This window comes from Pan troglodytes, chromosome 10, assembly GCF_028858775.2.
Source record: "Pan troglodytes isolate AG18354 chromosome 10, NHGRI_mPanTro3-v2.0_pri, whole genome shotgun sequence".
Taxonomy (NCBI): domain Eukaryota; kingdom Metazoa; phylum Chordata; class Mammalia; order Primates; family Hominidae; genus Pan; species Pan troglodytes.
Window position 1 is genome coordinate 15,819,839 of NC_072408.2, and position 26,661 is coordinate 15,846,499.

At 44.2% G+C, this 26,661-nt stretch overlaps 1 protein-coding gene across 15 annotated transcripts in view; it reads left to right on the top strand.

The window, feature by feature from the left end:
• Positions 1–263: 263 nt before the first annotated feature.
• Positions 264–26,661, top strand: part of RIMKLB (ribosomal modification protein rimK like family member B) — a 103,620-nt gene continuing 77,222 nt past the window's right edge. The window contains exons 1-3 of one of the 15 annotated variants that reach the window (XM_063784865.1): positions 17,959–18,079; positions 18,563–18,648; positions 20,151–20,979. Coding sequence is in view for 1 of the 15 variants with exons in the window: in XM_063784862.1 (XP_063640932.1) it covers positions 18,065–18,079; positions 18,563–18,648 (101 nt within the window). In the remaining 14 variants the exon portion in view is untranslated. 15 annotated transcript variants of the gene reach the window in all.

Below are 26,661 nucleotides of genomic sequence, written 5' to 3' on the forward strand. Positions count from 1 at the left end.
GATCTTGCATAACCATCAGTCACACCTGAACTTGTGCTACGTTAATGCATGACGTAAGGTGTGGCTCCTATTCCGGATGAAACTGCTCACGTAAAGACCAAGGGATAAGAGGACTGGAACTATCAGCCCCACCCATTGACCTTCAGGAAGCAGGCAGGAGAGGGGGCTGGAAATAAAGCTCTATAAAAACTCATGAACAGTGGGTCTTGATGAGCTTCCGGGTTTATGGATTCATGGGCTGCTTCCAACTGCTAGGAGGGTGGTGTACTCTAACTCAGGGACAGAAGCCCCTGTCTGTGCTCAGGACTCTTGCAGACCTCTTTACCTGGCTGTTCATCTTCCATAATCAACTGGTAAGTAATATGTTTTCCTGAATTCTGTGAGGCATTCTAGCAAATGATGGAACTCAAGGAGAAGGTCATGGGAACCTCCAAATTTATAGCTGGTCAGTCGGAAGTACCGGGACTTTCAACTGGCATCTGGGTGGGAGCAGTCTTGTGGGACTCAGCTCTAAACTTGTGGGATCTGACATTGACTGCGGGTAGATAGTGTCAGTATTGAGTTGGATTGTAGGACACCCAGCTGGTGTTGGAGAATAGGTCAGTGTGGGGAAAAAAACTCGCACATCTGGTGTCAAAAGTGTTCTGTGTGAGGGTGTAAAGAAACAAGTGTATTTCTTAGAATACATGCATTAAAAAACACATAAAGTTAAAGGAATCAGAATTCTTCAAAGTGGAGGGAAGAACCTGTAGTTCCTAAATCGGAACACAAGAGGGCAACAAATAACCTCCAGAGTCTTGTCGTCGAACTGCTTTTCTTTCCAAGGGGTTTACACTTCCAGTTGATTGCTAATATAGTTCATGTAGCAAGAATATTGAACTATGCCTGACAGGATGAAAGTCTCCTAATAACTAAGACCTGTACTTCATTTATAGTCGGTTTCCTTCTCAATGCCAGGCACTGCGTTGAGTACTGATATTTTAAAATGATGAATCAGTCAAGGAGTCAAGAATTTAGTGGGAAATGGCTGGGCGCGGTGGCTCACACCTGTAATCCCAGCACTTTGGGAGGCCGAGGCGGGCGGATCACGAGGTCAGGAGATCGAGACCATCCTGGCTAACACGGTGAAACCCTGACTCTACTAAGAACACCAAAAATTAGCCGGGCGTGGTGGCGGGCGCCTGTAGTCCCAGCTACTCGGGAGGCTGAGGCAGGAGAATGGCGTGAACCCGGGAGGCGGAGCTTGCAGTGAGCCGAGATCGCGCCACTGCACTCCAGCCTGGGCGACAGAGCAAGACTCCGTCTCAAAAAAAAAAAAAAAAGAATTTAGTGGGAAAGAGAAACAAGTGATTCTTATTTTTTCATTTCCCCAAAATATAAAGAAACAAAGGGTCAAACCCATTTCCATTAGTAATACTAGCTGCTTAGGATGGTGGAGAAAGGCCGGGCGCGGTTGCTCACGCCTGTAATCCCAACACTTTGGGAGGCCGAGGCGGGCAGGTGATCACCTGAGGTCGGGAGTTGGACACTAGCCTGACCAACATGAGGTGAAACCCCTTCTCTACTGAAAATACCAAATTAGCCGGGCGTAGTGGCGCATGCCTGCAGGAGAATCGCTTGAACCCGGGAGGCGGAGGTTGCGGTGAGCCGAGATCTCACCATTGCACTCCAGCCTGGGCAATAAAAGCGAAACTCCATCTCAAAAAACAAACAAACAAAAACCCAAAGATGGTGGAGAAAGATCGGGCGAGGTGCCTGTAATCCTAGCACTTTGGGAGGCCGAGTCAGCCTGGGCAACCTGGCAAAACATGCCACATCTTAAACCCGTTTTTCCTTTTACATAGACTTGATTTTTAAAGAAGTTTTAGGTTCACAGCAAAGTTGAAAGGCAGATAGAGTTCCCATGTATTCCTCGCCTTCACACACGTGTCCTCCTCTAGCATCAACATCACTGATCCAGGGTGGTACGTTTGTTAAAAATGATGAACCAACATTGACACATCATCACTCAGAGTCCAACACCACCCCCAGCTAATTTTGTATTTTCAGTAGAAACGAGGTTTCTCAGACCGGGCGCGGTGGGTCACGCCTGTAATCCCAGCACTTTGGGAGGCCGAGGCGGGCAGATCACGAGGTCAGGAGATCGAGACCATCCTGGCTAACACGGTGAAACCCTGTCTCTACTAAAAATACAAAAAATTAGCCGGGCGTGGTGGTGGGCGCCTGTAGTCCCAGCTACTCGGGAGGCTGAGGCAGGAGAACGGTGTGAACCCGGGAGGCGGAGCTGGCAGTGAGCCGAGATCGCGCCACTGCAGCCCTGCCGGGGGGAGGGAGCGAGATGCCGCCTCAAAAAAAATAAAAATAAAAATAAATAAATTAAAAAAAAAAAAAAAGAAACGAGGTTTCTCCATGTTGGTCAGGCTGGTGTCTTACTCTGACCTCAGGTGATCCGCCGGCCTCAGCCTTCCAAAGTACTGGGATTATAGGCGTGAGCTCCCGCGCCCGGCCTGCAACTACTGATCTTTTTAACATCTCCATAGTTTTGGGTTTTTCCAGAATGTCATATAGTTAGAATCATACAGTATGTGGACTTTTCAGATTGACTTCTTCCATTTAGTAATATGCTCTTAAGGTTCCTCCATGTCTTTTGGAGGCCTGATAGGTCATTTCTTTTTATTGCTGATTAATATCCCGTTGTCTGAATATACCACAGTTTATTTATTCCTTCAGCTACTGAAGGACGTCTTGATTGCCCACAAGTTTTGGCAATTAAGAATAAAGCTGCTATAAACATTCATGTGCAGGTTTTTGTGTGGGCACTAAGTTTCCTCTCCTATGGATGAATACCAAGGAGTATGATTGCTGGATCATATGGTAAGAGTATGTTTAGTTTTGTAAGAAACCATCAATCTGTCTTCCAAAGTGGCTGTCCCATTTTATGTTCTACCAGCAATGAATGAGAGTTTCTGTTGCTTCACAGCCTCCCCAGCATTTGGTGGTGTCCGTGTTCTGAATTTTGGCCAATCTAATAGGGGCAGAGTGGTATCTTATGTTTTAATTTTTATGCCCCCAATAACATATAATGTGCAGCACCTTTCCATATGCCCATTTGCCATCTGTATATCTTTGATGTGGTTTCTGTTCAGATATTTTGCCCATTTTAAGAATTTAGGTTAAATTGTTGTTTTTAAGTGTTCTTGTATTATTTTAAATAATATGCCTTTTCCAGAAGTGTCTTTTGCAAATATTTGTTCCCAGTCTGGCTTGTCTTCTCATTCTCTTGACATTCTCTTTAGCAAAGTAGATGCTTGTAATTTTGGTTTTTTGTTTGTTTGTTTGAGACAGAGTCTCACTCCTGCCGCCCAGGCTAGAGTGTGGTGGCACGATCTCGGCTCACTGCTACCTCCACCTCCCGGGTTCAAGCAATTCTCCTGCCTCAGCCTCCCAAGTAGCTGAACTTAAAGGCGCCTGCCACCACACCCAGCTAATTTTTGTATTTTTAGTAGAGGTGGAGTTTCACCATGTTGGCCAGGCTGGTCTCAAACTCCTGACCTCAAGTGAACCACCCCCCTCGGCTTCCCAAAGTGCTGGGATTATAGGCTTGAGCCACTGCGCCCCACCAATGTTTGTAATTTTGATGAAGTCAAATTATGAATTTGCGTTCTCAATTATCTCTAAGTTCTTTCAAAGGATTATGCCTTTGGTGTCGTATCTAAAAATTTATTGCCATACTGAAGGTCATCTAAATTTTCTCTTTTTTTTTTTTAGATGGAGTCTCGCTCTGCCACCCAGGCTGGAGTGCAGTGGCACCATCTCTGCTCACTGCAACCTCTGCCTCCCGGTTCAAGCGATTCTCCTGCCTCAGCCTCCCGAGTAACTGTGACTACAGGCACACGCCACCACATCCAGCTAATTTTTGTATTTTTAGTAAAGCTGGGCTTTCACTATGTTGGCCAGGGTGGTCTGGAATTCCTGAGCTCCAGTGATCCACCCGCCCCCGCCTCCCAAAGTGTTGGGATTACAGGCATGAGCCATCACACCCGGCCTAAATTTACTCCTATGTTATCTTTTAGGAGTGGTATCTTTTGCATTTTGCATATAGGTCTGTGATCTATTTTGAGTAAATTTTTGTGAAGTGTGTAAGGTCTGTGTCTACTGTCTAGATTCTTTTTCTTTTTTTCATGTAAATGTCCAGTTGTTCCAGCACTTTTTTATTTTTTGAGACAGAGTCTCACCCTGTCGCCCAGGCTGGAGGGCAGTGGCACAATCTCGGCTCACTGCAACCTCCCAGGTTCAAGTCTCCCGTGTTCAAGTGATTCTCTCACCTCAGTCTCCTAAGTAGCTGGGACTACACGTGCATGCCACCATGCCCAGCTAGTTTTTTTGTATGTTTTGTAGAGACGGGGTTTCACCACGTTGTCTAGGCTAGTCTTGAACTCCTGAGCTCAGGCAGTCTGCTCACCTCGGCCTTCCAAAGTGGTGGGATTACAGGAGTGAGCAACTGCACCCAGCCTGTGTTTATTTCAAATTACACTTGCTCATCACTGATATATAGGAAAGCAATTAATTTTTGTATGTAAACCTTTTATCCTGCAATTGTGCTAGAATTGCTTATTAGTTTCAGGAGCTTTTTTGTAAATTCTCTTAGATTTTTTATATAGGCAATCATGTCATCTGCGAACAAAGAGTTTTATTTCTTCCTTCTCAATCTGTACACGTTTTATTTCCTTTTCATGTCTTGTTGCACTAGCTAGAACTTTCAGTATTGAAAGTGGTAAAAGAAGCCATGCTTGCCTTGGTCTTTTGTCTTAGTGGGAAAGCTTCAAGTTTCTCACCAACATGATGTTAGCTGTAGTTTCTTTGTAGATGTTCTTTAAGCAGTTGAGGAAGTTCCTCTTTATTTTCAGTCTTTGGAGAGTTTTTATTTTTATCCCATACTTCATTTCAAAATGCTGAGAGTTTTTTTGTTGTTTTGTTTTGTTTGATCATGAATGGGTGTTGGATTTTGTCAAATGCTCTTTCAGCATCTATTGGTATGATCATGTGATATTTCTTTAGTCTGTTGATGCGATGGATTGCATTAATTGATTTTTCAAATATTGAGTCTGCCTTGGTTGTGGTATATAATTCTTTTTATTAAATTGTTGCATTCTGTTTGCTAATATTTTGAGGATTTTTACATCTTTATTTATGACAGATACTTTAATATCCATAGGATTTGCAGTGATGCCTGCTCTTTCATTTCTTACTTTTTTTTTTTTTGAGATGGAATCTCCAGCCCAGGCTGGAGTGCTGTGGCGAAATCTCGGCTCACTGCAACCTCCGCCTTCTGGTTCAAGTGATTCTCTTGCCTCAGCTTCCCAAGTAGCTGGGACCACAGGTGTGTGCTGCTACGCCCAGCTATTTTTTATTCTTTTTTGAGACAGAGTCTCGCTCTGTCTCCCAGGCTGGAGTGCTGTGGGGCAATCTCGGCTCACTGCAACCTCCACCTCCCAGGTTCCAGCGATTCTCCTGCCTCAGCCTCCCGAGTAGCTGGGACTACAAGCGCCCACCACCACGCCCGGCTAATTTTTGTATTTTCAGCAGAGACGGGGTTTCACCATATTGGCCTGGATGGTCTCGAACTCTTGACCTTGTGATCCGCCCACCTCGGTCTTCCAAAGTGCTGGGATTACAGGCATGAGCCACCGCGCCCGGACTAACTTTTGTGTTTTTAGTAGAGACAGGGTTTCACCATGTTGGCTAGGCTGCTCTCGAACTCCTGACCTCAGCTGATCCACTGATCCACCCACCTTGCCCTCCCATAGTGCTGGGATTACATTACAGTTGTGAGCCACCGAGCCCTCTCCCCCTTCCCTCCCCTCCCCTCCTCTCCTCTCCTCTCATTTCCTTTCCTTTCCTTTTTGGAGACGGAGTCTCACTCTGTCACCCAGGGTGGAGTGCAGTAGCCCGATCTCTGCAACCTTCGCCTTCCAGGCTCAAGCAATTCTCCCACCTCCGCCTCCCCACCACAGACGCATGACACCATGACCAGCTATTTTCTTTTTTCTTTTCTTTTTTTTCTTTCTTTCTTTTTTTTATTCAGGGTTTTCTTTTGTTTTTGAGACGGAGTCTTGCTCTGTTGCCCAGGCTTGAGTGCAGTGGCGCGATCTCGGCTCACTGCAAGCTCCGCCTCCCGGATTCATGCCATTCTCCTGCTTCAGCCTCGCAAGTAGCTGGGACTACAGGCGCCCGCCACCACGCCCGGCTAATTTTTTTTGTATTTTTAGTAGAGTCGGGGTTTCACCGTGTTATCCAGGACGGTGTCGATCTCCTGACCTCGTAATCCGCCCGCCTAGGCCTCCCAAAATGCTGAGATTACAGGTGTGAGCCACCACACCCGGCCTCCATTGACTTTTAAAAAGTTAATGCTATATAGACAGCTGCATATATATAGATGCAGTGTTCAATCCTATGCAGATTTGGAGAGGGCGCCTCAGAGGAATTATGGAGAAATCAGCGGTTATGAACTTTAGTGCATCAGAATCATCAATGTATAACAAAATGAAGAATCTTCAGCTCTTTCTCTAAGGATTTCAATTTGGTGTGTCTGTGGTGGGGTAAGAATACGTACTTGGCGACCACCTTCAAGTGATTCTGATTCAGATGATCTCATTAAATGCAGGCTTTCTTACTTTATACCAGTATTTCTCAAATTTGAGTAGGTACCTGAATCCCCCGAGGGCTTGATTGCCAGATAAACACAGGATGATCCGTTTACTGTGAATTTCAGATAAACAAAATATAATTTTTTTAGTATGTGTCTCAAATACTGTAATATTTGGGCAAATAATCTAAGTAAAATTCAAATGTGCTTCCTCTCTAAGCATCATGAGTACTTTCGAATTAGGAGTTTAAATCTCCCTTGTGGCAGATATTTGTGATGATGATTTTGTCTTTTTAGGACATTTCAAAACATACAACCTCATTAAAGGATTTTCCTCTTCATTACTGTTTCTCCTGTTAACTTTTTCTTAGTATCTCCATCCTCCTTCTGTGGTCACTTCTGAAACCAAAAGCTCCAGAGAAATGTTACAACTTATTTTTCATACTTTTTCCTCTTTTCTTTGTTTCTCCTTTTATTTTCACACTTCTTGCTCCATTTCCTCTATCTGCCTCTGCTCTCTCGTCTCTCCTTTGTAAGTCCCCAAGTTGCCCTGGACAAAATGAAATTTCTACCAGGGCTCCCCTCCTTCCTTTCTTCCTTTCTGTTTTCTTCTCTTTTTCCTTCCTTTCTGCTTTCTCCCTAAGCCATCGCCTCTGCCTGGCCGCCCCTACTGGGAAGTGAGGGGCCCCTCTGCCCGGCCAGCCGCCCCGTCCGGGAGGGAGGTGGGGGGCTCAGCCCCCCGCCTGGCCAGCCGCCCCGTCCGGGAGGGAGGTGGGGGGTTCAGCCCCCCGCCTGGCCAGCCGCCCCGTCCGGGAGGGAGGTGGGGGGTTCAGCCCCACACCCGGCCAGCCGCCCGGTCCGGGAGCTGAGGGGCGCCTCTGCCCGGCCACCACCCCGTCTGGGAGGTGTACCCAACAGCTCATTGAGAATGGGCCATGATGACGATGGCGGTTTTCTGGAATAGAAAAGGGGGCAAGGTGGGGAAAAGATTGAGAAATCGGATGGTTGCCGTGTCTGTGTAGAAAGAAGTAGACATGGGAGACTTTTCATTTTGTTCTGTACTAAGAAAAATTCTTCTGCCTTGGGATCCTGTTGATCTATGACCTTACCCCCAACCCTGTGCTCTCTGAAACATGTGCTGTGTCCACTCAGGGTTAAATGGATTAAGGGCGGTGCAAGATGTGCTTTGTTAAACAGATGCTTGAAGGCAGCATGCTCGTTAAGAGTCATCACCACTCCCTAATCTCAAGTACCCAGGGACACAAACACTCTGCCTAGGAAAACCAGAGACCTTTGTTCACTTGTTTGTCTGCTGACCTTCCCTCCACTAGTGTCCTATGACCCTGCCAAATCCCCCTCTGTGAGAAACACCCAAGAATGATCAATAAAAAAAAAATAAAATTTAAAAAAAATAAAAAATAAAATAAAATAAAATCTGTAGGAACAAATTAGGGAGTCAGGGTACTGGGGACCAGCCTACATTATTGTGTTCCAGAAGGAGAATCTGTTCTGACAGTCCTTTTGCTAGAGCAAGTTCCAAGTCAGGAAAAAAAAAAAAAAAAAAAAAAAAAAAGCAGGTGACCTGGGAGAGCTTCAAGAAACAATTGCTTTGCCTGGGGATCTGTTGGGAGAGTGATGGATGGCACTGCAGTTAGGACTTGGAGAACTGCAGGAAAAGGAGGGGAGTCATTGCCAGGCAGCATGAGGGGAGGAGGTGTCTAGAAGAAACAGCCATTCAGGAAGAGCTTATGAAAGGGGTGGAGAATGCACTGCCTGTGTATGCTGCAAGACCTTTCTGCAGACATTGTGTCTTTGTGAGCTGACTGCAGAGGCCATGTGCATGTGAAATGTATGAGAATGTATGTGTTGCTTATTTCAGATCATAGATGAACCTGTGTGAATTGCTGACTGCAAGAAACGGGAGTGGATTGTTGAAAAGATCTTGCAGCCAGAGTGCTTGTTTGTGGTTGTGTGGTATGTGTGGCTTTTTGCCAAATGCACTGTTCTGATTCCAGCTCTGAAAGTTTAGTGGAAGTCTGGCAGATTAAGCCAAGACACAACAAAGTCAGAATTTAGAAGAAAATATGGGGGCAACATGAGAGGGAAACAGAAGCTGTTACAATAAGAGACAAGAAAAGCAAGATTTAGGGAAAGGGGAATGAGAAAACAGAAGATAAATAATAGAAATTATTTTCTTAGGAAAATTTTAAAGAAGAGCAGAAAGAAAAACAACACATTCTTTCAGATATAGGCACTGCATACTTTTAGTTCTCCTGGTACTCCAGTGACATAGTTCTTAGTCTCCCTAATTTCTTTCTGGATGGTTTATCTTGAAATAATGTATATTACAGGTATATTTTGGTTATACCAGAGGATTTTTAAACCTTAACAATTATTCAGAAATGAGCATTACTGTTTTTATATAATTTAAAAAAACTTGTTGTTGTTAAAGGAGGGCTGTTGAGCATAATGAAAGTTTTGATCCAGGGATTAATTGAACAGGATTAGAGAATTTTGTGTGTGTGATTAAAATAATGTGTGAAGTGCATGACGTATTTCTTTCTTTCTTTTTTTTTTTTTCTGAGGTGGAGTCTCTGTTGCCCAGGCTGGAGTGCAGTGGCGCGATCTCGGCTCACTGCAGCCTTGGCCTCCTGGGTTCAAGAGATTCTCCGGTCTCAGCCTCCCAAGTAGCTGGGATTACAGGTGCCCGACACCACACCCGACTAATTTTTTCTATTTTTAGTAGAGACAGGGTTTCGCCATGTTGGCCAGGCTAGTCTCGAACTCCTGACCTCAGCTGATCTGCCTGCCTCAGCCTCCGAAAGTGCTGGGATTACAGGCATGAGCCACTGCACCCGGCCATGCATGACATATTTCAAAACAGGGATAATAAAATACACCTTATCTCCACATTCTAAAGATCTATGGTTATTACTTTATTAGCAAAATTTAACAGGGGCTACCTATACCTGGAATAAGATATTTAACTTAGTCATGAGATTTTCTTCTAGATTTGGTAAACACAAGGACAGCATAACTTTTAGACTGAATGTGGGCTGAAAAGAGACGTCCTCGTTGGGAGCAGCCTAGTTTTGCTTTGTTGCCAAAACATTATAACTATATATTTTGACTTCAAACTGCAACCATTACAATCTCTCTTTCTCAGCATTTTGCTCAATTAATATTTTAAACCAAAATAATTAATAGAAATTATATTTCTAACACTACTTTGCTCTATTCATTAATCTGTCTTGTTTCATTCAGCCATATTTTCCTCCTGTACTTCCTACTCTTTTTTCCATCTGCCTCTCTTTGTTATTTCTTCCTCTCTGTCACGTTTCCCTGGATTTGATTAAAGTCTCCTTCACTTTTTCCTCATCTTTCTCTCTTTTATTGAAATCACTCCTTTTCAGGTTTGTCTTTCTCCCCAGTCCTTTCTCCGGTGTCTTTGTCTCCAGCAGAGAGGGTATGGTGGTGATGCGGAGGTGGGGAATGAGGCCTGGGAGAACGCAGGCTGGGTATAGGTAGGAGAAAATGGGGCTTCAGCTGTTTCTGCAATCAGCCTACAAAAGGCTGACTTAAAACCTGCCTCTGTAAATCCCCCCTCTTCTGCGCCCTCAAAGGGTCTCTCTACTTCCCCACCTTAAATTCCACCTCCCCCATCCCCATTTCTCTAGTGACATCACTCCTTACCAGCTGTGACTGTCAGGGACTCTGACCTACTTTTGGCCACTCTATTAGGCAATAAGCCATGTTTTCTCCACTAAACTCAGGATTTTCTGCTAAACCCTCTTTGTCCCAGCATGTCAGTGGGTCCCTTTTTAAACCTCAAAACATTTTACAGTTACCTACAATACAGTCATTTTTTCATGCCTGAAGTTCGAGAAAAAGCATAATTGATAAAAAGATTCTATGACTGTAGAAAATCCATTTATGACTTAAATGGAGTTATACTTTATCAAAATAGAATCCATACATATTTGAAGAATCATGTATGTGTTAGTAACAATTTTTTGTTGAATCTTTAGAGGTGATGCTCAGTTAATGGATTCTTGGGTCCTTTGTGGCAAATTATAATGTATGTACCATTATTTTTCACATGTTAGTAAATGCTACTGAAGCATGAACCCAAACAGCAGGCATTGATATCTAAGTAAAACTTTACTAAGAAGTGGGGGGAAACTGCAGACAATCCTTTTTATAGTCTTCGGAGGGATTACAAACAGTGTTTGACAAAGTAGTTAAGAGCATGTACTTTGCTACTTGGATTCAAATCTTGGCTCTGCTATTTTGCTGGCTGAGTGACTTTGGACAAGTTACTTAACCTCACTGTGTCTCCGTTTGCTCATCTGTAAAAAGAAGATACTCCAGGCCAGGTGCAGTGGCTCACGCCTGTAATCCCAACACTTTGGAAGGCCAATGCAGGTGGATCATGAGGTCAGGACATCGAGACCATCCCGGCCAACATGGTGAAACCCCCTCTCTCCTAAAAATACAAAAATTAGCTGGGTGTGGTGGTGCATGCCTGTAATCCTAGCTAGTTGGGAGGCTGAGGCAGGAGAATCACTTGAACCCGGGAGGCAGAGGTTGCAGTGAGCCAAGATTGTGCCATTCCACTCCAGCCTGGCGACAGAGTGAGAGTCCGTCTCAAAAAACAAAACAAAACAAAAAAAGAAGATAATCCAAACCCAGTAGGGTTAGAACACTCCATGTTCTAAGATACGATAGGTTTATTATGAGACTGGGGACAGTGATGTAACTATGTGTTTCAAGTATTTCTGTGGTGTGATCCTCATGCCTAAGTCTACCTTTACCATTTATTTATTAAGCAAGTATCTAAGATGTCTGTCCCAGTTACCCAGAAAAGTTCTGGGAAACAAAACAAAAGATGGGAACCTGTATGAGCGCAGTAGCATGATCATGGTTCACTGCAGCCTAGAACTCCTGGGCTCAAGCAATCCTCCTGCCTCAATCTTCCAAGCAGCTGGGACTATAGGCATGTGCCACCACACTTGGCCAATTTTTTTTTTTTTAAGTTTTTGGTTTTTGTAGGGGTTGGGTGCAGTGGCTCACGACTGTAATCCCAGCACTTTGGGAGGCCAAGGCAGGCAGATCAACTGAGGTCAGGAGTTCAAGACCAGCCTGGGCAACATGGTGAGACCCCCGTCTCTACTAAAAATACAAAAATTTGCCAGGTGCAGTGGTGCATGCCTGTAATCCCAGCTACTCCGGAGGGTGAGGCACCAGAATTGTTTGAACCCGGGAGGCAAAGGTTGGAGTAGAGATCGAGCCACTGCACTCCCGCCTGGGTGACAGAGTGAGACTGTCTCAAAAAGACAAACAAACAAACAAAAAAGAAAAGAATTAGGAAATAGGACAGGTTAAGAATTTAGATTGAATAGAAATAAACTGATGTTTCTTTGAACATAGGATAACCACATGAACTTAGACTACTGAACAGGGCTCCCCAGTCTAAGTCTTTCATTGTACAAAAAACAGCAAGGCAGATCAGGATAATTATGGTGGTGCCAGGCCATTAGGATGCTTCCAGACTTCATTCATTCATTTAATCTGTAAATGTTCACTAATCATTCAAGGTGTTGCTGGTGACACAGATGTGTGACAGATGCACACAGCCCTTATGTGGTTTGCATATTATCATTTCTCTGGTTGGATTCTATGGATGCATTATCTACAAATTCAGTCATGTTTCCCTGCACCAAGAGAGGGTTTTTTTTTTTCCTTTAATACTTGATGCTTCCTCTATTCTTTAAATGAGAACACATCTAATGTGCCTTTCCATATTTTCTTATTTCATTTTTTTCTTCTTTCATTCTTCCCAGGTTGTTATACTTCTAAGATCCTCCCAAAGACAGGGAAATCAGGACTAGGAAATTGCTGCCAACGATTTAATTTCATTGCCTCATTTTCTCTTCAGTCAGAGAGGACTAACAATATTTGCTCAACCTTAGAATGTTGCTTGAGGCTACAATGAGTTTATAAATGTTGAGGGCTTTAAATAAAGAGCATTTTACAAATGGTTATTTTGGTCTCTAAGACACTGTGCTCAAACTTTCATGTGTCTAAAGATCATTTAGTATGCTTATTCCAAATGCAGATAAATTGCTGATTTTAGATGCTTTGAGTTGCTCAAGAAATGCAGGTACACAGGCTGATTCAGGTCAGAGGCAGAGGTCAAGGAATCTGCATTTTAAACAAGCATTCCAGGTAATTTCTATGTGGTAGAGGAAAAAAAAAATCTTAACCAGATACAATTAAAGAAGTAGGGGGAAAACCTGTATCATGTTTCTTGCCAAGACTGTGTTTTCTTTCCACCCATTCTTTCTCTTCTGTGATTCAGCCAATGTATGGTCTTTCCTCCCTTTGTGTCTGGCATCTGCATTTTCTTAGCATAGAGAGAAAGCTCAGTTTAATGTGCTGAGATGGAGCAGGGAAAAGGAGGAGGGATGTGGGTGGAGAAAGGCTAGATCAGTGTTTAGCTATTCTACTGCAAAGACTGTTGTCAGGCTGGTTCTAGCCGGCTGGCTCCAGGAGAGGAAGCAGTGGGGAGAGCTAGATTTACTGCAGCTGCCGCTACCATTCCTTATTTGCTAGTCAAGGTTCTGACATTAGACACCAACCACCTTTTCTCCAGCCACGTGAATTTTGCAGTTATAACGTTAGATAATCCACAAAGAACACTATTTTAGGTACTGATGATAACTATCTCAAAGATTAAATTCTTGTTTACAATTCTCTTTACTACTTCGAAGCCTCTAGTTTTGATCAAATCCCCGCTAGTTTCCTTGTCTTCAAACCCAGGGGGAAATGATTTGCAACAGATGATGTGTATAGGGCACTTAAAGGTTTTCGCTTGACCTGCAACAGACAAACAATTTATTGTTATTTCATTTGTAAATTATGTTTTTCTGGCTGATGTAGATATACTGTGTACTCAAGTAGAATCAGAGACGTGGGGTTGACTGGACCTGGGTAACTCTGTTAGGGAAGATTTTGTTTTCATTAAACCCTCAATTTTATAGGCCTTCCCCCAGTACCTTCATATTATACCATCAAAAACTTTAAAATGCTTTGTACTGCAATTTGTTTTCTTTTTCTTTCTTTCTTTTTTTGAGACAGAGTCTCATTCTGTCACCTAGACTGGAGTGCAGTGGCACTATCTCAGCTCACTGCAACATCCGCCTCCCAGGTTCAAGTGATTCTCCTGCCTCAGCCTCCTGAGTAGGTGGGATTACAGGTGCCCACCACCACGCCCAGCTAATTTTTATATTTTTAATAGAGATGGGGTTTCACCATGTTGGACCAGGCTGGTCTTGAACTCCCGTCCTTAGGTGATCCGCCCACCTCAGCCTCCCAAAATGCTGGGATTACACATGTGAGACACCACACCGGGCCTGTACTGCAAATTTAGTTGTCATATTCTAATCAGCTAATCTGACTAGCTGAAATGGCTAGATAACATGTGTATTTCAGCACAACCAAATGGATAGTTAATTCTAACATCTCTGTTGTGTAAACTTGGGTCTTTACCCTGGCTGTGTATTAAAATCCCCTGGAGGGCTCTGAAAAAATATTGGTGCCTGGACGCCAATGCTGATTTAATCAGTTTTTGGGAGCTCTCCTGTTGATTCTATTTATTTTTTAAAAATAGAGACAGGGGCCAGGTGAGATGGCTCATGCCTGTAATCCCAGCACTTTGGGAGGCTCAGGTGGGCGGATCACTTGAGGTCAGGAGTTCGAGGCCAGCCTGGCCAACATGGTGAAACCCCAAGTTTCTACTAAAAATACAAAAATTAGCTGGGCACCTGTAATTCCAGCTAATCAGGAGGCTGAGGCAGGAGAATCACTTGAACCTGGGAGGTGGAGGGTGCAGTGAGCCAAGATCTCGCCACTGCACTCCAGCCAGGGCGACAGAGCCAGACTCCGTCTCAAAAAAAAAACAAAAAACAATAAAAATAGAGACAGGCTCTCCCTGTGTTGCCCAGGCTGGTCTTGGACTCGTGTATTCAAGCGATCCTGTTGTCTCAGCCTCCCAAACTGCTGGGATTACAGGTGTGAGCCATCACACTCAGCCTCCTGTTGAATTTTTTTTTTTTTTTTTGAGATGGAGTACCCGTCTGTTGCTCAGGCTGGAGTGCACTGGCCCAATGTTGGCTTGCTGCAACCTCCACCCCCAGGTTCAAACAATTCTCCTGCTTCAGCCTCCCCAGTAGCTGGGATTACAGGCAACTGCCACCACGCCCGGCTAATTTTTGTATTTTTAGTAGAGACAGAGTTTCACCATGTGGGCCAGGCTGGTCTCGAACTCCTGACCTCAGGTGATCCACCTGCCTCGGCCTCCCAAAGTGCTGGGATTACAGGCATGAGCCACCCTGCCCGGTCCCTCCTGTTGATTCTCATGTGTCTAGGAATAAGAGCAAAAATCTGGAAGTGTTTTGGTGCAGGCAAAGGATGAACCCTAACTTCATCTCAAAGACATTACTTACCCATAGAGTTGGTCTTACACTCATAGGGATATGCAATAAACATAACTATTTGTATGATTATCACACATATCTAAACATTGTATAATTTCTCTTTGATTACTATTTGACTGTTTTGGTATCAGTTAGTCTTGAATAATAATAGCTAACGTTCATTGAGACTTACTATGTTATGCATTACATTTGAGTTACCTCATTCATCCTTCTATCTTAATAAAGTGGTGCTAATATGATCTTCATTTTGCTGATGAGAAAACTGAGGTTTATGGAAGTTAAGCAACAATCTCATGCTGCTAGTAAATACAGCTAGGATTTCAAATCAGATTGATCTGACTCCAGACATGCTAGGTTACTTATAGTACGTCTTCCCAGGGGATTCAATTGCCGCCCCGCCCCGCCCCCCCGCCCCGCCCCGCCCCGCCCCGACACCTCCGAACTTCCAGAAAAATATTAATTCACTGGTTAAAAATGTGTGGTGCATGATTATGTCAAGAAAAACTACTTAAAATATTTTTGAGCAGGTGTTGCTACCCAAAGGAGATGTGAGTCCACAGCCGCCTAAACATATCAACCATGAATGCTCAAAGATTATGACTGAATGTATGTACAGCCTTTCTGAACCTTGGGTTTCCAATATGGAAATGGTGTAAATTTTTGCCCCCTTATTACTTCATATAAAAAGTATGATGTATGAATTTGATCATTACTCACATAAACATTATCTTAACAATATCATGATAATGGTAATGTGTTTAAGCCTTATCATTGGCTTTGTTTTTTTAAATACCCTCCTGAGCTTTGTTTTACTCCCTATTAGCTTAAGTCAAAAGCAACGTTGTTACATACATGAGAATATCTTAGAATGTGTATGGCACATAGAAGCAATAAATTGAATAACAACTTTTTTTTTTTTTTGAGACAGAGTTTTGCTCTTGTTGCCCAGGCTGGAGTGCAATGGCACCATCTCGGCCTGAAACCTCCACCTCCCAGGTTCAAGCGATTCTCCTGCCTCAGCCTCCTGAGTAGCTGGGATTACAGGCGTGCGCTATCACGCCTGGCTAATTTTGTATTTTTAGTAGAGACAAGGTTTCTCTATGCTGGTCAGGCTGGTCCAAAACTCCCGACCTCAGGTGATTCGCCTGCCTCAGCCTCCCAAAGTACTGGGATTACAGGCGTGAGCCACCGCGCCCTGCCCTGAATAACAACTTTTAAGGGCAAGTAGCAAGTGAGTTAATAGTCATACTTCCTATCCTCAGTTTCACCAGTACAACCCACTTTTTCTGGGGATGCAGTTACCACGAATTGGATTCCTTAAGAGTGGGACTGAAGGAATAGGTTAATTAAATATTATTATTGATCCTCTGTACATTTTTTTCCCTGTGTCAATTTCACTGTGTTTATTTTGTCAGATTTTCAGTGTTAGTATCTCTGTGCTCAAGCTTCCCTTGATCACAAAATGCTTCTCTTGGTCTTGGAGTTGAATATACTTTATGTCCCAGGGGGCTGAATATCAGAGTGGAAGTAAATAGCAACATTTTAGTTCTGTAGACCTTATCCCCTTTGTTCTCAAGATAGTGTATCTATCTTATAGGGCGTTTGTTCCTCTAAATTTTGTAAACCAACTAGACGCCTATCCTAGGTTACTCTCACTGACGTAACATTATAATAGCACTAAACACTTTGAACAGCACTTGATCTGTGTCAGCTGTTAAATATTATATACTTATTAACTCATTTACTCCTTATGACAACTCCATGAAGTAGGTAACTATTTTTATCCTCACTTTTACAGCTCAGCAGATAAAGATACAGAGAGGTTAAGTTACTGCAGAGGTTCACATAGGGAGTGGAACCATAAATCCAATCCGGGCAGTCTGGATCCAGAAGTTACCACCCTGGTTTATGCTACATCTTTTAAAGGACTCTCGAGACGCTGAAGGAAATTAGTCAAAAAATTTTTTTAAAGCAGAAAATGAATTATATTGTCAATTGACTGGGAGAGGAGCAGTGAAAAGTTGTTGGCTGAGGTCACTGAGACAGGGCTGAGACCAGCAAGAAGGCAAACTGGTGAGCACATTACCGTACCTCACACCTGGTGTCTCCGGTGACTGAAGTTATTTGGAAGTGAATCTTCCATGTAAACCTGGGAGGTCGTCTGTAGCCCTTTTTTTCTCCTTAAGAAAAAGTAATAGCGTAGTTGAACATTCATATTCTTAGCCTCCTTTGGGCTATACTTTTATTTTTTATACATAGTTTTAGAATTTACAAAATGCTCTTAAAATATCTCATTTCATTCTCACAACGACTCCGGACTGTACTCTTATCTTTTCACAACAAAGGCTCAGAGGAAGCGTAGCAACTAACTTGTCCAAGGTTTACGCCGGTTTCTAGGGGGCAGAGCTGGCGCTATCCACCCCGCCTGTATCTCCAAACCCGCTTCAGCCAGGAAATTTATCATGTGGTTTTAAATTTGCCTCTCAATATACAGAGGTATTGTCTTTACTCCAGTCCCGGATAAAGACCTTCTAGGTATGAATGATCTTTGTCTACCGGAGGGAGGAACCACCGTAAGCGGGGACTCCGGGCGGCGGCCGGAGGAAGGGCTGGGCGGGAGGCGTCGGGATGCCGGCAGGACCCTGCGCCCGAGGGGGTCGGGGGCTCGCGTCGGGGTTCCAGGCACAGATTGATGGGGCCTAAGCAGGGAATGTGAGGGCGGGGAGGGCGTACAACGGAAGGGACTAATCTCGCGGTTTCGAGTTGGGAGCAAACCTCGCCCCCCACCCCCCCCATCCGTTTCCCTTTCTCAGTGAAGACGGTTTGGGGGCGGGTGGGGAGGCGCGTCCTCGGAGCGCCCTCGCGCTCCCTTTTCGCTCCCCGCGCGCGATCCATCGCCTCTTTTCCCCCGAGGCCAGCGATGGCTCGGGTGCGGGTGAGGAGCTGGGAGGGCGGCTCTCGACGCAGGTGTCAGATCCGCTCGGCAGTGCTCGGCGCGCTGGCCCGGCCCCCAGCTCCTCCGGCCGCCGCCCCCAGCCCGCCGCGCCGCCGCGCCGCCGCGCCGCCGCGCCAGGAGGGCGGGGCCGGGGCGCGCGCCGCTCCTCAGCAAGCGGGCGGGCGGCGTTCGGTCTGAGGGAGCGGGGCGGTCTCCGCCGGCGTCGCGCGCGCTGTGTGTGAGCGGGGTCGCGCGCGCGCGCGCGGCAGGCGAGTGAGGGAACGAGGAGCGGCCGGGTGTGAGTGTGTGGGAGTGAGAGTGTGTGGGAGTGGGGTGAGGGAGAGGCTGACGGGACGCGAGGCTGTGAGAAACTGGGCGAGTGTGCGAGGACGCCCGGCCAGCCTGCGGGAGCCGCGGTCGGCGGAGGAGAAAGGAGGCGGCTCCCGGTATCCCGACCCCCTCCCCCTCCTCTCCTTCCCCCAGTTCCAGCCGCCCGGCGGCCCGCGCTTCCTCGAAGGCCCCAGCCCGGCTCAGTCGGCCGAGAGCGAGGGAGGAGCCCCCCGAACCAGGTGAGCGGTACGACCGCTGTTGCCCTCGGGTGTAGAGCAGTGAGGCGAAGGCGCGCCCTCCCGAGTGGGCGAGTTCAGCGGAATGGATCCCCCGATTAGCGGGGGCTGGGCCGGGGAGGGGACCGGCCCGAGCGCGCCCGGGGTCCGGGGCTAGTTGAGGCCGGTGGTCGCCGCTCCGCGGAGTCGGTGGGGAGCGAGGCGGGGCCCGGCCTTGGCGCGTGTGCCGGGAGGCGCCGGCCCGTGGCGTGTGCGTGAGACTGGGCGAGCCGTGTCGAGGGGGCGGCGACCTCGGGCGTGTAAGGAGTATGGTTTCCCCGCCGGCGAGGGGGTGTGGTAACCCCGGGAACGCCGGCTGGAGTCGGACCCGCGGGCTGCTGACCTGTCCTCGGGATTGCGGCGACACTCCCCCTCCCCCCACCCCCGCCCCTCATTCCCACAAATTCTATGGAGCGACCGCGGGAGGAGGATCACGTGGTGCGGTCCCGCAGCTACTGTATTCGATTCCACGTTTTCCTCCTTCCGTGTAAATTTTAGAGAGTGTGACAGTCATTCCATCTTTTCCTTTGACAGCCTCTGAATGAGAAGGGGATGACCAAATAATTGCTTGTCCAGTTTTCATTCTTTAAAAATTTGAGCATGATGTAAATATTACACTACTTGCCCCTCACCCCCCCAAAAAAACCCCAAACCAGAGTGGTAATAATTTCAATCTCCCCTTATTAATATGTCCTTATCTCTGATCACACATTTATTATTCCACTGTTTTATCCCATTTGTATTGGCGAATAGCGATGGGGTGGTAATTCTGTTCTGTGAGGGGTTATTGCACTAACCATGCTCGATGCAACTGCTATGTAAGTTGTTTCAGTATGCTGTCATTTTCCCATTAGTTATATATATTGTTACCACATCTTTGTGGAGTTAGGTTCAACTCTAAATCGGTATAGAAAGTATATGGGCAGCCTACTATGCAGATTTTTTTTTTGTGGGCTTGATATGTTCATTATATTTATGGGTATTCTTAATTATTAACTATAACCATTTAAATTGAAATGTTTTTAAATCTCATTTTTGTTACTTTCACAATATTGGGTACCTTAAAGGTCATTTCTTCTATTTTAAAAAATGATTTCTTAAAAGCAATTATGAGAATACTTTTAAGATATTCATTTGGAATAAAACACTCTCTGAAATTCCGGTCTCAGAGATTTAACAATTATTTCCTAAATTTTAGTATGTAACTCTCTAATTTTAAAAATAATCATAGTTAAATTTCTTTTCCAATGGTTACTGTTTTATTTGGTTAGTGTGTCAAAGGAGAGGAGGCCTATTTTGTCTTGAGGTAATCAATCCTATTTTATTCCTTTCTAACTTGGTTAGTGCTGTTAATTTCCTTCTTTCATGTCATTGATTTAGTTGTTAGTTTGGCAACATGGCTGTTGATGTTTTTTATCTTTCTCTGTCTCCCTTTTTTCTCTCTTGTCTTCTCTTACCCCTACCAGGTGCTGGAGTCTGCTTGTCAGGGAGGGGGGCAGTCTGTGATTCTGAGAACAGAGCCAAGAAGGGGAACAGCAAATTCAGTCACATACAATCCTCCACTCGGTCAAGAGCCACTTTTCTCTTCCTGCCTTGCCCCCCGCAGGGGGTAAGGAACTGAGCGTTTAACCTTTAGCCGGTTGGCTACCAGCTAAAATTCTACTTATCTTAGTTTCTAGTGGATAGCTTTCTTATTTTGCCCATGTTTTCTTAGAATCCCTGTTTAATATACTTTTGTCAGTAGTAGTATCTAGGAGTAGCAGGGAGAGTGACAATAAATTAGCCCCTTCTTTTTTCCCTTGTCATTCAGGCCCCTTTTCCTCTCCAGAGGGAAATTACCAGTAAACTCTTCTAAATCTTCCACCCCTTCTCAGTCATACTGTGAAGAAACACACTAAAGTGGACATTATTTGACCAGTGATCACGAACCCAGCTTCAGGCATTGGTTTGTTGTGGCACATGGAGAAACATCTCTTTTAAAATATCTCCCAATTACCCTTTTCACAATTTGTATCCACCTAGGATTTGCTGCTGGGGTAAGTCACTAGATTTATTTCTCAAAGCTCCCCTCTCTATAAGCTGAAAGACTGACCAACCATGAACACTAGTAGGGGATGGGGAAAGGGGACAGAGCAGAGCCAGTTGTTCCACACTTTGGGAAGCAGGAGTAGCTTTTATCGTCTTCCTCTGGGGAGCAGGCATAGAGACATAAACTGAGTGAAAATGGGTGGAGGAAGAACTTCTATACCCACGAACAACATGTGAAGAGAGAGAACCAAACATAAAGTAAGGAGGGTGAGTTTTATTGTATGTTGCTTGCTGACAACTGTTTTGGGGGTGCTTCAGTGATATACATTCATAGAAAGACTTTGTTTTATGGCAGATTAGTTTACAAAGAGTATTCTGCAAGTGGGATTAAGTCACAAGCAAATGAGAAAAGAGCCTCTAGAAATTGTAATTATGTGGCCTGGCCCAGTGGCTCACACCTGTAATCCCAGCACTTGGGGAGGATGAGGCAAGCTGATCACTTGAGGTCAGGAGTTTGAAACCAGCCTGGCCAACATGGCGAAACCCTGTCTCTGTGAAAAATATAAAAAGTAGCTGGGCATGGTGACGCACACCTGTAGTCACAGCTACTCAGGAGGCTGAGGCACAAGAATCGCTTGAACCTGGGAGGTGGAGGTTGCGGTGAGCCGAAATTTTATCACTGCACTCCAGCTTGGGCAACAGAGCAAGACTGTCTCAAAAAAAAAAGAAAAAAGAAATTGTAATACGTTATTAGAATCTGAGGGAGGAGGAGACTGCGATAGTGAAAAAAGTATTATTTTTAAATGTTAGCTGTGCTGATATGTGGAGTTGTTTCAAGAGGTTGAGTAGGGAGATTACGTACAGATGTTGGAAATTGTCTCTTAATTGTCTCTTGGAATTTTCTGCTTGTCATATGAGGGATTGTTAAGAAATAAGATAGTACCTCCAAAAGTATGTACGTAATACATTTTAGATTTATATGCCATATGTATCTGTGTACATGTTATGTTTGTAGAAAAGTACTGACTTTCTGGCTTCATGGTAACTAATGCCATGGTGTTATTTTTAATGTTTTCTTTTTCAGTGTTTTTTTTTCCCCTCTCAAAATTGGCTTGGAGGACAAAAGCCACAGAGCTAGCCGGCTCTACTCCCCTAGAGGCTGGTCTGCATGGAACCCATCTGTTTATATCTTTTTTCTTCTTTCTGAAATTATGTTTTTGTTTTTTTTCTAACTTTGTTAACAAAGCTAATCATTTCTGGATCAGTTATATGACCGTTATGGGAAGTAAGCACAGGCCTGATCTCTTTTTTTTTTTTTTTTAAGAGAACCCGAAAACATTAATTAGGAATTTTGGATAGCTACATTTAGATTTTACAGGGGCCAGGTGCGGTGGCTCACACCTGTAATCCCAGCACTTTGGGAGACTGAGGCAGGCGGATCACTTGAGGTCAGGAGTTTGAGACCAGCCTGGCCAAAATGGCAAAACCCCATCTCTACTAAAAATACAAAAATTAGCCAGGTGTGGTGGTGTGCGCCTGTAGTCTCAGCTACTGGGGGCGCTGAGGCAGGAGAATTGCATTAACCCTGGAGGCAGAGGTTGCAGTGAGCTTAGATTGCACCACTGCACTCAAGTCTGGGTCAAAGAGCAAGACTCCATCTCAATAAAAAAAAAAAAAAATAGATCTTATGGGGACACCCATTTGCCTGGTATTTAATATTAAAATAGCTATGATTTTTTGATACTCTCTTACAACTTGATATAGCAGATTATTAAGATATGTTCTATTCCATAACTTGTCAGTGTTACATGTCAGGTTATGCATTTCCCACTGGGGATAACATCAGGGAATAAAATGGTTGTGGGTTCTTTCTTCATGGAGTTTACAGACTAATTTTGGTAATCTCTGTATTTTTTATCTGTCTATCAGTTATCCGAGCAGTGTCTGAAGGAGTCTACTGGATTCTTAGGAAATGCGTACTAATTTGTGAATTGATGAGCTGGCAAAACAAAAATCTGTTTAAGCATTTACATGCCTGATTAATTTTACTACCTTTTATTTCAAAAGTGTCTATATCAAGTTGTGACAAAAAAGATTCAAACTTGTTCCTTTCTTAAATGCTTTTATTCTGTATTCAGCTTCTTACATTTCTTTTTTTTCCTTCTGATACTAGCTTTTGGCTTCATGTTCCTATAAATTTAGAAATAAGGTCTCTAAAGTGGAATATAGAATTGCTGTATAAGATCAGACCATTTCTTACTACTGTGCTTTCCAATTTTGAGGAGTATTTGAATTTTTCATACTTTATCAGAAAACTGCATTTTGAAAAGTCAGGCAGGGTTGCCCAAATAGCAACCTTGGAATTCTTCCCTGAGGCTTTGGAGTTCTCAGTTGTTAGTTTATTCCTTTGACATGTGATTTAGTTAGCCATATCTGTAAAGCCTTGGGCTTGAGAGTAAATGAATAGCTTTCTAACTCCTTTTTCAAAGTAATATCTGGGAAGAAAATTTAGACAGAAGGCCAGACATTTATCATGTTAAATATGAAACTTGGGGACTTTGAACTGTACTGTGCATTAAACCTAGGAACTGTCTTCTGTGCCATGTTCCAGAAATAATTTGATGTAAGTTTCTTCTATTAAGTGAAATCATTAGAAATGTTTGGAGGCTGGGCATGGTGGCTCACACCTGTAATCCCAACACTTTGTGGGGCCAAGATGGGTGGATCACCTAAGGCCAGGAGTTTGAGACCAGCCTGGCCAACATGGCGAAAACCCATGTCTACTAAAAATACAAAAATTAGCCGGGTGTAGTGGCACATGCCTGTAATTTCAGCTACTCGGGAGGCTGAGGCAGGAGAATTGCTTGAACCCAGGAGGCAGGTTGCAGGGAGCCAAGATCGCACCATTGCACTCCAGCCTGGGCAGCAGAGTGAGACTCCCTCTCAAAAAAAAAAAAAAAAAGAAAAGAAAAGAAAAAGAGAAATGTTGTTTGGATTCCAGAAGAACTTTTTTAAGGCAGGGTTTTGCTTTGTCACCCAGGCTGAAGTACAGTAGTATGTGATCATAGCTCACTGTAGCCTTGAACTTCTAGGCTCAAGCGAACCCCCTGCCTCAGCCTCTTTAGTGGTTGACACTGTAGGCCTGTGCCAACATACCCGGCTAATTTTTTTTTCTTTCACTTTTTGTAGAGATAAGACCCCACTATGTTGCCCAGGCTAGTCTTGAACTCCTGTCCTCCTACTTCAGCCTCCTAAAGTGTTGATTTTTTGTAGAGATGAGGTCCCACTGTGTTGTCCAGGCTGGTCTCAAACTCCTGGCCTCAAGCAATCCTTTTGCTTCAGACTCCCAAAGTACTAGAATTACAGGTGTGAGTCACTGTGCCTGGCCCCTACCACTTTCTAATTGTGACTTTAAACAAGTTATCTAACCTTTCTGCTAGAACAGCGTCACTGCCAAATGAAGACCATAGCACACTGCAGAGGGATGGTTGTGAGGATTAAATGATAAGAATAAACCATCTCATATTGTGTTTGTACATATAATTACTCAGTATGTGAATTTATTTTATTTATCCAAATTAGCTTTGATGGTTCTGATTTCTTTGTAGAAAAAAAGCATAGAGAAATAGAAAATCTTAATTCCAGTCTTGGGTCTACTATTGTGATATCTTGGGCTGGTCTTTCTTTAAATTGGAATAATAGAAGCCTGTGTTCCTCACATTATTATATACAGATTAAGTGCCAAAATATATGTAGAAAGTGTTTTATGGGTCGGACGTGGTGGCTCACGCCTGTAATCCCAACACTGGGAGGCTGAGGCAGGCGGATCATTTGAGGTCAGGAGTTTGAGACCAGCCTGAGCAACGTGATGAAACCCCGTCTCTACCAAAAAATACAAAAATTAGCCGGGTGTGGCGGTGTGTGCCTGTGGTCCCAGCTATTCAGGAGGCTGAGGTGGGAGAATCACTTGAACCCAGGAGGCGGAGGTTGCAGTGAGCCAAGATCACACCATTGCACTCCAACCTGGGTGACAGAGTGAGACCCTGTCTCAAAAAAAAAAAAAAAAATTGATTTGGTAAGGAAAATGGTATTTTATAAACTCAGATCACTTAAACATGCTTATTTGTTGAACATGTTTTCAATCATGACTTAACCTGTAGAAAGAGAAATTGTCTTTAACAAATAGAATTGTTTAAACATAGACTTTAAGAATTCATCTTATAGCACTGGCAGACCCTAGTTTTTAAAAGTAAACCTTAATTATGTACTATGATAATGGCTTGGGTGCAAATGTTAACACGTCTGTTAAGTGTTCCCTGACTCCTAAAGTCATTCTTCTGGAGGATGTGTTATTTAACTAATGCATTAACACTTGAGCCATGGCTCATGCCTGTAATCCCAGCTATCCGGGAGACTGAGGCAGGAGAATTTTGCTTGAGGCCAGGAGTTTGAGACCAGCCTGGGCAACATAGTGAGAACCTGCCTCTAAAAGAAGAGGAAAAAATTAGCTGGGTGTGGTGGTACATACCTGTAGTCTCAGCTACTTGGGAGGCTGAGGTGGGAGGATTATTTGAGCCCAAGATTCAAGGCTGCAGTTGCGTCACTGCAGGCTTGGTGCAGAGCAAGACCTCACCTCTAAAACACACACACACAACCCCAAACTAAAACCATTTGAGCTCAGACTTTACTAAATAGGTAAGTGTTTGGGGTATATATTCCAAGCAGCAGGAAGCATGGACGAATATAATGTGTTTAGAAAATTGGAAGTGACGGAGGGCAGATTTATTTGGAGGCTTTTATAGTAGTCCAAGTGTCATAAGTTGAATATACTGGAGATAAGAGTAAAGTGGGCCAGGCATGGTGGCTCATACCTGTAATCCTAGCACTTTGGGAGGCCAAGGCAGGAGGATCACTTGAAGTCAGGAGTTCGAGACCAGCCTGGCCAACATGGCAAAACTCCATCTCTACTAAAAATACAAAAATTAGCCGGGTGTGGTGGCACACGCCTGTAGTCCCAGCTACTCGGGAGGCTGAGGCAAGAGAATCGCTTGAACCCGGGAGGCAGAGGTTGCAGTGAGCCAAGATCACGTCACTGTACTCCAGCCTGGGTGACAGATTGAGACTCCATCTCAAAAAAAAAAAAAAAAAAAAAAAGTAAAATGCCGGTGATATTAATATTTAGAAGTTAGAATTAGCTTTTTGTAAACAGTGAAAGAAGGATGGAAATAAAAATTGATGCCCAGTTGTCTGAATCGAGTGCCTTAATAAGGATAGGTACATCAGTCAGAGTTCTCCAGGGAAATAGACTCAATAAGATATGTTTATATATGTATTTTTAATTGTATATGTATTTTAAGCATTTGGCTTATGATTGCGGAGTTGCTAAGTTCAAAATCTGTAGAGTAAGCAGCAGTCTGTAAACTCAGACAGGACTTGATGTTGCAGTCTTGGGTCCGAAATTTTTGGGGAGACCAGCAGACTGGCAACTCAGGTAGCATTTCTGTGAGTCTGTCTATAAGTCCTGAGTCTTGAGGAAGAGTTCCTCCTCAGTTTTTACTTTTTAGCAAGACCTTCAACTGATTGGATGAAGCCCCTCCACATTATGGAGGGTAATTTCCTTTACTTAAGGTCAACTCATTAGTTGTTAATCACATATAGAAAATACCTTCGGCAATGTATAGACTAAAATTTAATGATCACAATGGGGAATATAGGTGCTGAACCATTTCTGTGAATAAAAATACATTCTTTGTTTTGTTTTTTGTTTTTGAGGCAGAGTTTTGCCCTTGTCACCCAGGCTGGAGTGCAATGGTGCGATCTCAGCTCACTGCAACCTCCGCCTTCTGGGTTCAAGTGACTCCTCTTCCTCAGCCTCCCAAGTAGCTGGGATTACAGGTGCCCACCACCATGCCTAGCTAATTTTTGTATTTTTAGTAGAGACGGGGTTTC